Source organism: Phoca vitulina, unplaced genomic scaffold (genome assembly GCF_004348235.1).
Source record: "Phoca vitulina isolate PV1807 unplaced genomic scaffold, GSC_HSeal_1.0 scaffold13, whole genome shotgun sequence".
Taxonomy (NCBI): domain Eukaryota; kingdom Metazoa; phylum Chordata; class Mammalia; order Carnivora; family Phocidae; genus Phoca; species Phoca vitulina.
Window position 1 is genome coordinate 10,349,888 of NW_022589716.1, and position 16,286 is coordinate 10,366,173.

Consider the following 16,286-nt stretch of genomic DNA (forward strand, 5'->3'; position numbering starts at 1 on the left):
GCCGGGCAGCCCCGCAGCTGGGGTCCTCGCCGAGAAAAGCCGGTCGCCATGGAGACGGGGGGCGCGCCGGCAGCGGTTAGGCCGCCGTGGTGCTGTGGCGGGCAGTTTGTTGGGCCGGGCCCCGCGGCTCCCGGCACCCGACAGCACTGACGGCGAACCCTTCCCGGGCGCGCGATGCCTCCTCTCGGCCGTCACCACCTCATCCCTCGCGGGTAGTGCGCCGGGCTACAGCGGGCTCCAAAAGCGCAGGTCGCCTCGCGATGGCGCGGGGCGGGGCCTCGGACCGTTCGGGTCTGTGGGAAACATCCGCTTCCGGGGCCGCGGCCATCGCATTACCCGGCTCAGCGGGCCCGCCGAGCTACCCGTGGTATCGGACCCCGGCGCCTACGGTCCCTGAGTCGCGGCTGCCCTCGCCCGGCTGCCAGCCTTCTCAGCCAGTCATGTTGCAGCATCTGAGCTCACTGCCCACGCAAATGGTGAGGGCTCGGCCCCAAGACCCCCGCACGCAGCTCCGCCGCCCTTATCGGAGCACCGACCCTGTGCTGCGCGGTTCCTGGCTCGGACGGCTGCCTTGCAGTCAGTCTCTTTCCTGAATTGTGCTTCCCGGGTCCCCATCTCTCTTCCTCCGGGAGGAGCCCCCTGCCTATGCTCTGTTAGGATGCTTCAGTTTCCTCAGGAAACCCAGAATTTCATTTTTCGCAGTTTTGGGGGAGGCCCCTGACGTTGGGGTTGCCCGGTGCCAAAGCTGTGAGGCCAGGGAAGGAACTGTGCCTCTTCCGTGGTGGAACCAATTTCTGTTCTGCTCTTCTTCACCTCTAGGATTACAAGGGCCAGAAGCTAGCTGAACAGATGTTTCAGGGAATTATTCTTTTTTCTGCAGTAAGTATTGGTCTTGCATAGTATTCTCGTTCTTCTCCCCCTCCCCCAACCAGCTTGACTGTATTTATTTAATACACTTTGTTTGTTTTCAGATAGTTGGATTTATCTACGGGTACGTGGCTGAACAGTTCGGGTGGACTGTCTATATAGTTATGGCCGGATTTGCTTTTTCGTGTTTGGTAAGAAGTTTGTGGGTGTTTGGATGTTAGTGGCTGTTAAGTTTTCTGAATTGGGTTGGTTTGGTTGGACCTAGCTGTGAGAACCATACCAACTTTTCGAAACCTCCTTTTGCCATCAGTGTCTCACCTTGCTATCATTGGAAAAGTAGAATGCCAGGTAAGTGTCAGATAAAGTAAGCTGCATAAAAGGACACAGCTCATTTCTTTTGGCAGCTGCTCCAAGCAGTAATCTTCAAGTCAAAGCTAGCAGGAATTTCCTATGGTCTTCATAATGCTCCCTCCTCACCTTTTAGCTCTTATGTGTAAATGGTGAGGCTTGTACCCAATTCTTAAAATTATGTTGTCTGGGTAGAGGTACATAGTTTTCATTGGAATGTCAGTTTTGCTGCTGGTGTTTTTACCCTTAGCATAGGAGGTATTTGGGAACCAGACATTATACGTAATGCTCTTTCAAACTTCTCATGTTTAATATTGATGGCTTTTCTCTGTTCTGGCTCAGTTGACACTTCCTCCATGGCCCATTTATCGCCGGCACCCCCTCAAGTGGTTACCTGTTCAAGACTCAGGCTCAGAAGACAAGAAACCAGGGGAAAGAAAAATTAAGAGGCATGCTAAAAATAACTAATTAGGGTTTTCACGATTTAGCTTTACTGTTGCACCTGCTTTCGTTTTGTGTGAGAGGAGCTCAATTGTTTTCATACCCAAAACATGAGCTAAAACCCACTGCTGCTCTTTCAGCACAGCTGCGTGTAGATTTTGTTCTTTGTATTTCACTTCTAATTCAGCTGGCTTTTGATTTATAAATATTTTAGACCTTCTCTTCATAACCTTTCTCTGAAATGAGAACAGAAAACACAAGTATGCAAAGTTTCTTTCAGGTCTACCAAAATAATGATGAATAAATGCCTCATAAATGAAAGTACAATTTAACTGTCAAAGTTTTATAATTCACTATGAGTGGTTAAATTGTTTTAATGTTTTCAATTAAAACTCAATGCAAGTCTATGTCTAAAGAGTCTTTTGTTCATTGTTCTGCAAGCGAACCTACGAGTAAAAGCCAAAGTTAGAAGTTTGTGGTTCTGAAAGTATCATCTCTATTTTCTGTAGCTACAAGTTCCTAAAAGATGTCTTTCTTGACAACAGTTAAGCACCTATGAAAAATTTTACTAATGTAAATTTGTGGGACGATAATATTTTGGTACCACTAAAATAACGCTCTGTTAAGCAGAAAAAATTCAATCCATGCTTTACTTGAGGTGGACCAAAGTAGAAACCTATTCTTTTTAAATTGTGTAGAGGGCTGAAGAGAAAAATGTTCTAAAGGTTTGGTGTGTGGGATGGGAGTGGGAGGGTTATTACAGATAATATTCTATTTCTCAGTACCAGTAAATAGGACTTAATAAAATGTTTAAAAATGAGAGCAAAACCCCTGGCCAGACTTATTAAAAAGAGAAATGACCCAAAGCAACAAAATCATGAATGAAAGAGGAGAGATCACAACCAACACCAAAGAAATACAAACAATTATAAGAACATATTATGAGCAACTCTATGCCAGCAAATTAGATAACCTGGAAGAAATGGATGCATTCCTAGAGATGTATCAACTACCAAAACTGAACCAGGAAGATAGAACCTGGACAAACCTATAACCACTAAGGAAATTGAAGCAGTCATCAAAAATCTACCAAAAACAAAAGCCCAGGGCCAGATGGCTTCCCAGGGGAATTCTATCAAACATTGGAAGAAGAATTAATACCTATTCTTCTGAAACTGTTCCAACAAATAAAAATGGAAGGAAAACTTCCAAACTCGTTTTATGAGGCCACCATTACCTTGATCCCAAAACCAAAGACCCCATCAAAAAAGAATTACAGACCAATATCCTTGATGAACATGGATGCAAAAATTCTCACCAAAATACTAGACAATAGGATTATTCACCACAACCAAGTGGGATTTATCCCTGGGCTGCAAGGTTGGTTCAACATCTGCAAATTAACGTGATACAATACATTAACGAAAGAACAAGAATCATATGATCCTCTCAATAGATGCAGAAAAAGCATTTGACAAAGTACAGCATCCTTTCTTGATCAAAACTCTTCAGAGTATAGGGATACAGGGTACATACCTCAATATCATAAAAGCCATCTATGAAAAACCTACAGCGAATATCATTCTCAATGGGGAAAAACTGAGAGCTTTCCCCCTAAGGTCAGGAACACGGCAGGGATGTCCACTATCACCACTGCTATTCAACATAGTATTAGAAGTCCTAGCCACAGCAATCAGACAACAAAAAGAAAGGCATCCGAATCGGCAAAGAAGAAGTCAAACTCTCACTCTTTGCAGATGATATGATACTTTATGTGGAAAACCCAAAAGACTCCACCCCAAAACTGCTAGAACTCATACAGGAATTCAGTAAAGTGGCAGGATATAAAATCAATGCACAGAAATCAGTGGCATTCCTATACACCAACAACAAGACAGAAGAAAGAGAAATTAAGGAGTCGATCCCATTTACAATGGCACCCAAAACCATAAGATACCTAGGAATAAATCTAACCAAAGAGGCAAAGAATCTGTACTCAGAAAACTATAAAATACTCATGAAAGAAATTGTGGAAGACACAGAAATGGAAAAACGTTCCAAGTTCATGGATTGGAAGAATAAATATTGTGAAAATGTCAATGCTACCTAGAGCAATCTACACATTCAATGCAATCCCCATCAAAATACCATCCACTTTTTTCAAAGAAATGGGACAAATAATCCTAAAATTTGTATGGAACCAGAAAAGACCCCGAATAGCCAGAGGAATGTTGAAAAAGAAAAGCAAAGCTGGCGGCATCACAATTCCAGACTTCCAGCTCTACTACAAAGCTGTCATCATCAAGACAGTATGGTACTGGCACAAAAACAGACACATAGATCAATGGAACAGAATAGAGAGCCCAGAATTGGACCCTCAACTCTATGGTCAACTAATCTTGTCAAAGCAGGAAAGAATGTCCAATGGAAAAAAGTCTCTCCAAATGGTGTTGGGAAAATTGGACAGCCACATGCAGAAGAATGAAACTGGACCATTTCCTTACACCACACACAAAAATAAGACTCAAAATGGTTGAAAGACCTCAATGTGAGACAGGAGTCCATCAAAATCCTAAAGTAGAACACAGGCAGCAACCTCTTCGACCTCAGCTGCAGCAACTTCTTCCTAGAAACATTGCCAAAGGCAAGGGAAGCAAGGCCAAAAATGAACTATTGGGACTTCATCAAGATAAAAAGCTTTTGCACAGCAAAAGAAACAGTCAACAAAACCAAAAGACAACCGACAGAATGGGAGAAGATATTTGCAAATGACATATCAGATAAAGGGCTAGTATCCAAAATCTATAAAGAACTTATCAAACTCAACACCCAAAGAACAAAGAATCTAATCAAGAAATGGTCAGAAGACATGAACAGACATTTTTCATCCAAATGGCCAACACACACATGAAAAAGTGTTCAACATCGCTCGGCATCAGGGAAATCCAAATCAAAACCTCAATGAGATACCACCTCACACTAGTCAGAATGGCTAAAATTAACAAGTCAGGAAACAACAGATGTTGGCGGGGATGCGGAGAAAGGGGAACCCTCCTACACTGCTGGTGGGAATGCAAGCTGGTGCAACCACTCTGGAAAACAGTATGGAGGTTCCTCAAAAAGTTGAAAATAGAGCTACCATATGATCCAGCAATTGCACTACTGGGTATTTACCCCAAAGATACAAATGTAGGGATCTGAAGGGGTACGTGCACCCCGATGTTTATAGCAGCCATGTCCACAATAGCCAAACTGTGGAAAGAGCCAAGATGTCCATCAACAGATGAATGGATAAAGAAGATGTGGTAGATATATACAATGGAATATTATTCAGTCGTCAAAAGGAATGAGATCTTGCCATTTGCAACGACGTGGATGGAACTGGAGGGTGTATGCTGAGCGAAATAAGTCAATCAGAGAAAGACATGTATCATATGACTTCACTGATACGAGGAATTCTTAATCTCAGGAAACAAACAGGGTTGCTGGAGTGGGGGGGGTGGGAGGGATGGGGTGGCTGGGTGATAGACACTGGGGAGGGTATGTGCTATGGTGAGCGCTGTGAATTGTGCAAGACTGTTGAATCACAGATCTGTACTTCTGAAACAAATAATGCAATATATGTTAAGAAAAAAAAAAAAAGGAGGGGAAGAATGAAAGGGGGGAAATCGGAGGGGGAGACGAACCATGAGAGACAATGGACTCTGAAAAACAAACTGAGGGTTCTAGAGGGGAGGGGGGTGGGAGGATGAGTTAGCCTGGTGATGGGTATTAAAGAGGGCATGTTCTGCATGGAGCACTGGGTGTTATGCACAAACAGTGAATCATGGAACACTACATCAAAAACTAACGATGTCATGTATGGTGATTAACGTAACAGAAAATTTTAAAAAATGCAATTTCACACACAGAGGGAAAAAAAAATGAGAGCAAAGACCTTAATACGGCAAAAGTCAGAAAGGTTTAAAAAAAAAAAGATAAAAATTAAGACAGCAGAAATAAGACCGAGCATATCATTAAGAGTAATAAATGTGATTAAAAAGGAACTCCCAAAAGGTGTTAAACATCAAGTTACCTCATATTTTCATGATGACACCAAAGGTTGAAAATAGGAACAAGGATATATTCGGCAGATGCAGGCAGAAAGGAGGGGTAATAGTGAGAAAGTCAGATACTTAATATCAGAAAGCATTAAACGGGGAAAAAGAACATTTCATAGCTAAGATGTCACTGTTAATAATCATTATGTATTAAATATGATGTGAAATGTATAAAGAATGTTACACACATAAAAGTTTGGCAAAGCTACACTCTTGGTAGGAGACTAACACTACCTTTCAGATTTTGGTAGATCAAGTGGACAGGTGATCAAAAGGAAGACTTTGGCACTTGTTCTCTGTACTTGAAACATCTTCCCTCAGATATACATGACTTGTTCTTTCCTTTCACTCAGGTCTCTACTCAGATGTGACTATAAAGAAGCATCTCCTGACCTATCAAAATAAAGTGACATGCCTCATTATTTTATATGCACTAATATATCCCGGGAACATTACATCTTTTTTCCTTGGTCCCACCCAGAATGTAAGCTTCCTGGGAACAGGGATCTTGTTATGCTCTTTCCTGTTTGTGTAGTACCTATAAAAGTTTGTGACACTTTGTAGGTGCTCAATAAATATTTACTGAGTGAATAATTCAGAGCTGCACTATCCAATATGGTGCCCTTAGTCACATGTGTCTATTTAAATTAAAACTAGGGGCACCTGGGTGGCTCAGTTGTTAAGTGTCTACCTTCGGCTCAGGTCATGGTCCCAGGGTCCTGGGATCAAGCCCATGTCGGGCTCCCTGCTGGGTGGGAAGCCTGCTTCTCCCTCCCCCACTCCCCCTGCTTGTGTTCCCTCTCTTGCTATATCTCTGTCAAATAAATAAAATCTTTTAAAAAACTTTTTAGGGCGCCTGGGTGGCTCGGTTGGGCGACTGCCTTCGGCTCAGGTCATGATCCTGGAGTCCCTGGATCAAGTCCTGCATCAGGCTCCCTGCTCAGCGGGGAGTCTGCTTCTCCCTCTGACCCTCCCCCCTCTCATGTGCTCGCTCGCTCTCATTCTCTCTCTAATAAATAAATAAAATCTTTAAAAAAATAAAACTTTTTAAAAAATTAAAACTAAAAGATTGAGTTCCTCAAACTAGCCACATTTTGAGAGCTCAAAAGCCATATATGACCAGTGGCTGCCTTATCACATTGCAGATACAGAACATTTCCCTCATCACAATACTCTGTTGATCAGGTCTTATTCATAAGTTTGAATAATAAAGGCAAGTGATTCTGTGCATAACAGAATTCATCTTATTAAATGCCCATAGGGCCATTTCAATAATGGATCATCTACTGAGGCACAGGGAAAACAATTCCAAGAAATAAAAGTTGGGCAGGTCATATTCAGTAACAACACTGCAATGTAGCTGGAGCAAGGAGATACAATTTTCTTGGCTTTCGAAATACAGGTATCCTCTGCTTTCCAAAAGCTCATTTCATGTCACTTTGCTTTTACAAAAGGCTTACATTTCTACAGTAATGGTTTTTTTCATAAAAGCGAAAATCCTCTTCAGATTTCTTTCAGTTAGCAAAAACAGGTACTACTGTAGGTCTTTCATAAAAGCAAAGTGGCGTGTCACGAACTTTCAGAAAGTGGGGGATACTCTTCGCTTTTCACCATTTCAGCTTACCAAAGGTTTCATAGGAATGCTCTACTTTCGGACAGCGAGGGAACCTTGTATATGGAAATTAAGGAACGCTACCTTTTTTTTTTTTTTAAGATTTGTTAGCACGCACAAGAATGGGGAGCAGCAGGCAGGGGGAGAAGCAGGCTCCCACTGAGCAAGGAGCCTGATGTGGGGCTCGATCCCAGGACCCTGGGGTCATGACCTGAGCCAAAGGCAGATGGTTAACTGAGTGACTCAGGTGTCCCTAAGGAACACTTCTTAAAATCAAAACCAGAATTATTGACTATTTAAGAGTTAATGTCAAAATAATATCAAAATCTGAAATGTGGCCAAAGGTATATTGAGAAGAAAATTCATGCTGTTAAAGGTGTTTTATAATTATATAAGAAAGATTAAAAATGATTAAGCACTCAGGAAAGAAAAACTACAGAATAACCAAAAGATATTGGGATGAAAACTGAATGAATGTTTAAGCAAAATAAAAATATACAGAATGGGAATAACATATGGGGGAGAATTTTTAAATTCTAAGAAAATAATATGTACATTATGGCAATAAGTGAGAAACTTGAGTAAAACTGATGTCTCTCCAAAAAGATGTAGATTCGTAAAACATGCAAGAAATGGTGAATAGTTCAGGAAAACCCAGTTTGCCAAAGATTTGCCCCCAAGTGGGACTGAGACTAGGTGGTTTTACTGTTGAGTTCTAACAAACCCTTCAAAGTAAAACTAAGAGGTCTCAGAAACCACACTATGAGCACTGTAAGAGCAAGGAGTATTGTGTTTTACTCACTATATCCGCAGCTCCTGACCTACAGCACCTGGCATACAGTAAAAACTGAAAGTCTGTTAAGTGACTGTAAAGGGAACATTTTGTTAGAATATTTTATGTGTAATTTTCAAACAAGGTCAGGTAACATTTTTAATTATAAAAAATGAAAACATTTCTGGAGCAGTATTCATTTTTAAATAAAGTCCCTTGAATACAGAAGTGAAAATTTACCTATCAAGACTTTTATAAAAACAATTTATTTCCCACATGGGAATTACCCCCTTATTAAACAACTAATAAAATATGTGATACACAGTCATACATTTAAAGACAACCAGTAATTTGATGTACAAGGCGAAAAACTTCAGGAGATAAATATGTCCAACATAACTAAAAGGAGCTGGACTGCACTTGCAAATTGCTTAATTGGAAAGGGAATTAGTGTTTTAGGAAAAGTTTTTGCCAATGAAAATATTACTCTTAAAAAAAGACCAGTATACAAAAATGTTGATTGACAAAGCCAAAATATTTGTTTCAATCCTTATATACTATAAATGAGGTTCATATTAAATGAAAATAAAAGGCTAAACATCCATCAATATATAAAAAAGGAATTCAGTTGCTCAAATAGTAGATACAACTTCATATTCATATTCAAATCTACTCCCACAATCATGAATTGACTTTTTAAAAAAATAATTTATCAACTACTACCTAAAGTTATTAACAATGACGAGTATCACTATGACATATTATTTACTTCTCTTATGCATTTATCACTATAGTACAACATAAAACTTCCAATCTAATTTTATGGCCCTGTAATCAAGCTAATAATTAGTACCTTAAAAATAAAGTTCTAAATATAAAACTGGTGGTTTAAGGCTCAGTAAACAGTAACCAGACATCTTCTAATAGATTTTCTTCATCAAGAGAGTAAGCTAGCCAAAGGTTTTTTCTTTCTTTTGTGACATTGCTTCATGTTACTCTGTTCGATCCCACTTTTCTCCCAGTTTAAAAAAAAAAAAAAAGGAGAAATAAGGACGGTGAATGACCTCCAATCATTATTATGGGTTTGTTTCTGTTTAAGCCAAAAACCTTTAAAAATAGGTCTTTAGTTCTGGCAGATTAAATTCTCAAAAATTCACATTTTCTTCAAAAAATTTCAATTGGCGAGCTTTCACACTGTAAGCTGTATATTTTTCACCCATGTGCTCCTGCAAACGTACCTATTTGGGAAACATAAAAAGAAAATCAGTATATAGTAGAAGAAAACATTTTTGTAATCTTAGAAGAAGAACTTTTCTGGGGCACCTGGGTGGCTCAGTCGTTACTTTGGCTCAGGTCATGATCCCAGGGTCCTGGGATGGAGCCCACATCAGGCTCCCTGCTCAGCGGGAAGCCTGCTTCTCCCTCTCCCACTCCCCCTTCTTTTGTTCCCTCTCTGTCTCTCTCAAATAAATAAATAAAATCTTAAAAAAAAAAAGTAAATATACAATACAATATGTATGAAAGATGACAGAGAAAGGACCAGGACTATATCTCCTCACATGGACAAAAACTGTACTGGCTGAATGCCTGATGTAACTATTTCAGAACTTCTGCAGTCTATTAAAGGCTTGCAACTTCCAGGGGAAGGCTTGGAGGGTAAACTGTGGTTAATTTCAATCAATTTCAGTTCCTAGCACCGCCCCCGCCCCCAGCTGTGCAGATGTTCTGGAGCAGCCTGCACACAGCTTGTGGAGCCAGGGAAGGCAATAAGAACCTTGTCCTCCAAATACTGGGGATCTGTGTACTGAGAGATGACTGCTGCTTCTGATCAGAGGTGTACACACACAAGCAGGCAACCACTGTTGCAGCCCTCACTGACCCTGTTACAAACCCCTCCCCCTCCAGCTGAAGCAACTTACAGGGGATTTAAAGAGACCAATATATATGCATAGTGGGAGTCCCAAAGGGGAAGAAAGAGGAAGAGAGATTATGTGAGGAAATAGCCAAAATGTACCAAGTTTGAAGAAAGACCTAAACATCCAAGAAGCTCAATGAACTCTTAAGTAGGCTGAAACAAACAGTTCCTACCCATCACATTATAATCAAACTGTTGAAAGCTGAAGAGAAAGGGAGAATCTTGAAAGCAGCAAGAGGCAAACTCCTCACATACAAGGGATCTCCAATATGATTATCAGCAGATTTCTGATCAGAAATTTTGAAGGCCAGAAGGCAACTGGGCAGTATTTTCAAAATGAAAGAAAAGAAAGAAAAGGAAAGAAAAGGAAGGAAGGAAAGAAAGAAAAGAAAGAAAGAGAAAGAAAAGAAAGAAACCTGTCAACCAAGAATCCTTTATCTGGCAAAAATGTCCTTCAAAAGTGAAGAAGAAAAAGAAATACTGCCATTTGCAACAACATCAATGTATCTTGAAGGCCTTATTCTAAGTGAAGTAAGTCAAACAGAAAGGCAAATAAATACTGCATGATCTCACTTATGCAGAATTTTAAAAAACTGAATAGAGAACAGATTGGTGGTTGCCAGAGGTAGGGGTGGGGGTGGTTAGGGAAATGGGTGAAGGTGGTCAAAAGGTACAAACTTTATGAGGTAAATGAATTCTGGGGATGTAACCGTACAGCATGGTGACTACAGTTAATGATACTGTATTATACATTTGAAAGTTGCTAAGAGTAGATCTTAAAAGTTCTCATCACAAGAACAAAATTGTTATGAGAGGTAATGGATGTTAACCAAACTTACTGTGGTAATCATTTTGCAATATATACAAAAATCATTATGTTGTACACCCTAAACACAATGTTATATATCAATTATGTCTCAATAAAACTGAGGGGAGGGGCGCCTGGGTGGCTCAGTCGTTAAGCGTCTGCCTTCGGCTCAGGTCATGATCCCGGGGTCCTGGGATCGAGCCCCACATCGGGCTCCCTGCTCTGCGGGAAGCCTGCTTCTCCCTCTCCCACACCCCCTGCTTAAAAAAAAAAAAAAACAAACTGAGGGGAAAAAGTAAGGGAGAACTTAAGATATTACCAGATAAACAAAAGACGAAGAATTTTTACTACCAGACCCAGCCTGCAAAAATACTACAGGGAGTCCTGTTAAGTTGAAATGAAAGCAGGTGCCTGGGTGGCTCAGTCAGTTAAGTGTCTGCCTTCAGCTCAGATCATGATCCCCGGGTCCTGCTGAGCAGGGAGCCTGCTTCTCCTTCTCCCTCTGTCTGCTGCTCCCACTGCTCGTACTCTCCCTCTCTCTGTCAAATAAATAAAATCTTTTAAAACAAACAAACAAAAAAAGTTGAAATGAAAGGACACCAGACGGTAACTCAAAGCTGTATGAAGAAACAAAGATCTCAGTAAAGGTGATATGTGGGCAATTATCAAAGCTAGTATTATGTAACAACAGTTTGTAATTCCACTTTTTGTTTTCTACATGAATTAAGAGATACATTCAAAAAATTATTAGTCTAAAAGTTAGTACTATTGTAACTTTGTTTAGTTTTCTACAAAATTTAAGAGACTAATGCATTTAAAAAGGCCAATTACTAGTTTATGTTTTTGGACTCACAATATATAAAGATGTAATTTTGTGACATCAGTAACTGAAAAGGGTGGGTACAGAGCTTTAAAGCAGCAGAGTTTATGTTATTGAATGTAAGCTGGTATAAATTCAGATTAGAGACAGATGGTGGTGATGTTGGTACTACAACAGGAACATACTTAATGTCATTGAACCAAACACTTAAAAATTGTTAAAATGGTAAATTTGAAATTATGTGTGTTTTACTACAATTAAATAAGCAATATGTGTATAACACAAATTAAACGTGTTTTAAAATTATTAATTATTAATTTTTTAAAACAATTTTTAAAAACACTGTATCATATATTGTTGAGTCTTTAACATATAGAAATGTAATCTATTTGCCAATAGCACCACAAAGGAGGTGGGTAGCAGCAAAGCTGTATTAGGCTAAGGAAATGACTCCAGATGGTAACTTGAATCTACAGGAATAAATGAAGAGAACCAGAAATTAATAAATAACAAGGTTACTACAGAAAAAGCTACAAACATATATTTTCTCTCCTCTCTTTCAACTTCAAGAGACATAAAGCCATATAAAGAAATAATTATAACAAGATAATGTTGGTTTTGTAACATTTATATGACATGTATGATATGTAAAATGATATCACCATAAAGGGAAAAAGAGAATAGGAATAACATTTCTACATCTCACTGGAATTGAGTATAAAGCTGAAGTTGATTCTGATAATTTAAAATGTATATGATAGCTTTAGTGCAACCACTAAGGAAAGAAATGGAAAATATATAGGAAAAAAATTATTAAGGAAATTAAAATGCTACATTAGAAAATATTCACTTAATGCAAAAGAAAGCAGTAAAGGAGAAATACAAGAACAAAAGAAACACAAGACATATACAAAACAACAAGTAAAATGCAGACATAAATCCAACTGTATCAGTACTTACATTTAATGTGAATGGATTAAACAATCCAATCAAAAGGCAGAACGTTAGGATGGTAAGAATACAAGACCCAGCCGTATACAGTATCTACAGGAAACACATAATAGATCAAAGGTACAAACAGACTGAAAGTAAAAGGACAGAAAAAGATATACCATGCAAACAGCAACCATAAGAAAGCTGAAGTGGCTATACTAATATCAGCTAAAATAGACTCTGAAACAAAAACATGTTACTAGAGATAAAGAGGAACATTTTATGATAAAAGAGTCAATCCATCAGAAAGATATAACAATTATATACATCTAAGCACCTAATCAAAGCACCAAAATACATGAAGCAAAATTGATAGAAGTGGAAGAAGAAATTCAACAATAGTTGGAGACATCAATGACATCGATGGAGACATAACACTCCACTTTCAGTAATGGGCAAAACAGCCAGGCAGAAGATCAACAAGGAAAATAAAATAAAAAAGAAGAAGAAGAAGAAGATCAACAAGAAAATAAGCTATTTGGTCAACACTATAAACAAACTACAACTAACAGACATCTAAAAAATACTCCCCACAACGAGAGCTGAATATAAATGTTCTTCTCCAGCGCACACAGAAAATTTCCAGGTTAAACCATATGCTAGACCATAAAACAAAGCTCAATAAATTTAAAAAGATAAAAATAATAAGTATGTTCTACAGCCACAATAAAATGCAATTAGAAATAAAAGTAACAAAGAAATTGGGGAAACTTAAAAATATATGGAAATTAAACAACACACCAACCTTACAGAAATAAAAAATATTTAAAAGGATTGCTATAATTACATGCTAATTAGTTAACTTGGATGAAATGGACAAATTCCTAGTAAGACACAAAATTAGAAACAGAACAGACAATCTGAGTATAACAAGACACTAAATTCATTATCAAGAAACTATCCACAAAGAGACACCCAGGCCCAGATGCCTTCATTGGTGAATTCTATCAAACATTAAAAGAATACCAATTACTCATTAACTCTTCCAAAAAAATAGAAGATTAGGGAACACTCCCCAACACATTCTATGAAGCAATTATTACCCTAATAACACAACCAAAGAGATCACAGAAAATTAAAGACCAATATCTTGTAAGAATATGGACAAAAGAATCTTCAACAAAATACAAGAAACAGGACTCCAAAATCATATAAGTAGTAGTATATAACATGACCAAGTGAGGTATATCACAGGAATGCATGGATGGTTTAACATCCCAAAATCAATTAATATAACACACTGTCAATAGCATTAAATACAAAAGCCATATAATCATCAAAATAGAAAGCATCTGACAAACCCAACACCTTCTTTGATAAACGAAACAAAAAAACACTCAACAAACCAGGAAAAGAAGGAACCTTCTTCAACCTGATAAAGGGTATCTATAAAAACCCACAGTCAACTAATGGTGAAAGACTGGATGCTTTCCCTGTTAGATCAGAAACAAGTCAAGGTTGTCCACTTGCACCACTTCCACTCAACACTGTACTGGAGGTTCTAGCCAGGCCAATAGGCAAGAAAAGAAGACTAGAAAGTAAAACTAACTCTATTCACAGATGACATGATATTATATATAGAAAATTCCAAGGAGTCCACCACCACCAAAAAAAAAAAAAGAATATTAACCCCAGTAAACAAGCTTAGCAAGGTTGTAGGACCCAAGGTCAAGATTTTCAAAATCAAATTTATTACTATGCATTTGCAATAAACAATCCCAAATGAATATATAAAATTCCAATAGCATCAAAAAGAAGAAAATACACAGGAATAAATTTGACAAGAGAGGTACCAAACTTACACTCTGAAAACTGTAAAACATTGTTTAAGGAAACTTAAGATCTAAATAAATGGAAAATCACATGTTCATGAATCAAAAGTCATTTATTAAGATGGTAATACTCCACAAATTAATCTGCAGATTCAATTCAGTCCCTATAAGAATCCCAGCTAGCTTCTTTGAAGAAATTGACAAGCAAATTCTATAGAATTGTAAGGGACCCAGAACAGCCAAAACAATTTTGAAAAATAACCAAGTTGGAGGACTCATCTATCTTGATTTCAAAATTTACTACAAAGCAACAGTTAACAAGACAGTATAGTACTGGCATAAGAACAAACACAGATTAAAGGAATAGTATTGAGAGTCTAAAGATAAATCCATGTGTATATGGTCTTTTTTTTTTTTGACAAGGTGAGAGAATAGTCTTTCCAACAAATGATAGACAACAGGATAGCCACATATATAAGAATGAAGATGGACCTTTACTCCAAGCCATATACAAAAATTAACTCAAAATACATCAAAGACCTAAATGTACAGACTACAACTATAATCCTTTTAGAGAAAAACCTAAAGGTAAACCTATATGATCTTGGACTTGGCAATGGGTTCTTTGATGACACCAAAAACACAAGTAGCAAAAGAAAAATAAATTGGACTTCCTCAAAACTGAAAATTTTTGTGCTTCAAAGAACACTATAAAGGAAGTAAAAAGAAGAGGAGGTGGGGCAGCAGCTGCACTTGCCACCCAAGGTGAATGATGGGCTGAAGGTGGAGCTGGAGAAATTCAGGGGGCAGGGCCCTGCCCAAACCCATTGCACCCCAAAGGTGGGGGCCTACAAAGGAGAGGCTGGCCCCAAGCACCCCAGCGCCCACAGGGAGGACCTGGAGCTGCCCCCAGACCAATAGGATTTGCCCCGACCACCGCCTCCCATTGAAATAAAGGTAAGGATTTCACACCGTTAAAAAAAAAGGGGGTGGGGGAGTAAAAAGACATTCTACCACTCCCACAGAATGGGAAAAATATTTATAAATCATATATTTGATAATAAGACTTCTATCTAGAATATATAGAGAATTCCACAACTCATTAATTAAAATATAAATAATTCAATTTAAAAATCAGCAAAGAACTTGAGTAGACATATCTCCAAAGAAAATATACAAATGGAAAGGAGTACATGAAAAGAAGCTCAACATCATTAGTCATCTGGGAAATGCAATGAATACCACTTCATACCTGCTAAGAAGTCTATAAACAAGAAGTCAGATAATAACAAGTGTTGACTAGAATGTGGAAAAATCAGAACCCTCTTATGCTGCTGGTAGAAATGTAAAATGGTGCAGTTGCTTTGGAAAGCCATCTGGAAGTTCCTCAAACATTTAAATGTAGATTACCATACGACCCAACAATTCCACTCCTAGTTATACACCCAAGGGAACTGAATCCACACAGGAGCTTGCACACCAATGTTTATACCAAACTTAGTCACGATAGGCAAAAGGTGGAAACAACCCAAATGTCCATCAACTGATGAAAAGATTAAACAAAATATTGTGTGGCATATCCACACAACAGAATACTGCTCAGCCATAAAAAGGAATGAAGTACTGATACATGCTCCTAGACAGATGAACCTTGAAGACATCATGCTAAGTGACAGAAGCCAGTCACAAAAGGGGCGCCTGGGTGGCTCAGTCGTTAAGCGTCTGCCTTCGGCTCGGGTCATGATCCCAGGGTCCTGGGATCGAGCCCCGCATCGGGCTCCCTGCTCCGCGGGAAGCCTGCTTCTCCCTCTCCCACTCCCCCTGCTTGTATTCCCTCT

General features: G+C 38.8%; 2 protein-coding genes across 2 annotated transcripts in view; one reads left to right on the forward strand and one right to left on the reverse strand.

Moving 5' to 3' along the window:
* Positions 1-53: 53 nt before the first annotated feature.
* SPCS1 (signal peptidase complex subunit 1) lies at positions 54-2,066 on the forward strand. The gene is made up of 4 exons (XM_032411457.1): positions 54-476; positions 820-879; positions 972-1,058; positions 1,558-2,066. Exons 1-4 carry the CDS (start codon positions 261-263, stop codon positions 1,681-1,683), a joined length of 489 nt encoding a protein of 162 aa, XP_032267348.1. The 5' UTR covers positions 54-260; the 3' UTR covers positions 1,684-2,066.
* Positions 2,067-7,928: 5,862 nt separating this feature from the next.
* Positions 7,929-16,286, reverse strand: part of NEK4 (NIMA related kinase 4) — a 33,559-nt gene continuing 25,201 nt past the window's right edge. Inside the window, exon 15 of the mRNA XM_032411459.1 lies at positions 7,929-9,378. Coding sequence (XP_032267350.1) covers positions 9,286-9,378 — 93 coding nt within the window. The 3' untranslated portion in view covers positions 7,929-9,285. The remainder of the gene's footprint in view (positions 9,379-16,286) is intronic.

What these genes read in the sequence shown, in the direction of transcription:
- SPCS1 (XM_032411457.1), top strand. Translation starts at nt 261, where the DNA reads ATGGCGCGGGGCGGGGCCTCGGACCGTTCGGGTCTGTGGGAAACATCC. An exon ending in GCTCACTGCCCACGCAAATG is followed by an intron (nt 477 to 819) that starts GTGAGGGCTCGG and finishes CTTCACCTCTAG; the next exon opens with GATTACAAGGGCCAGAAGCT. An exon ending in GATTTGCTTTTTCGTGTTTG is followed by an intron (nt 1,059 to 1,557) that starts GTAAGAAGTTTG and finishes GTTCTGGCTCAG; the next exon opens with TTGACACTTCCTCCATGGCC.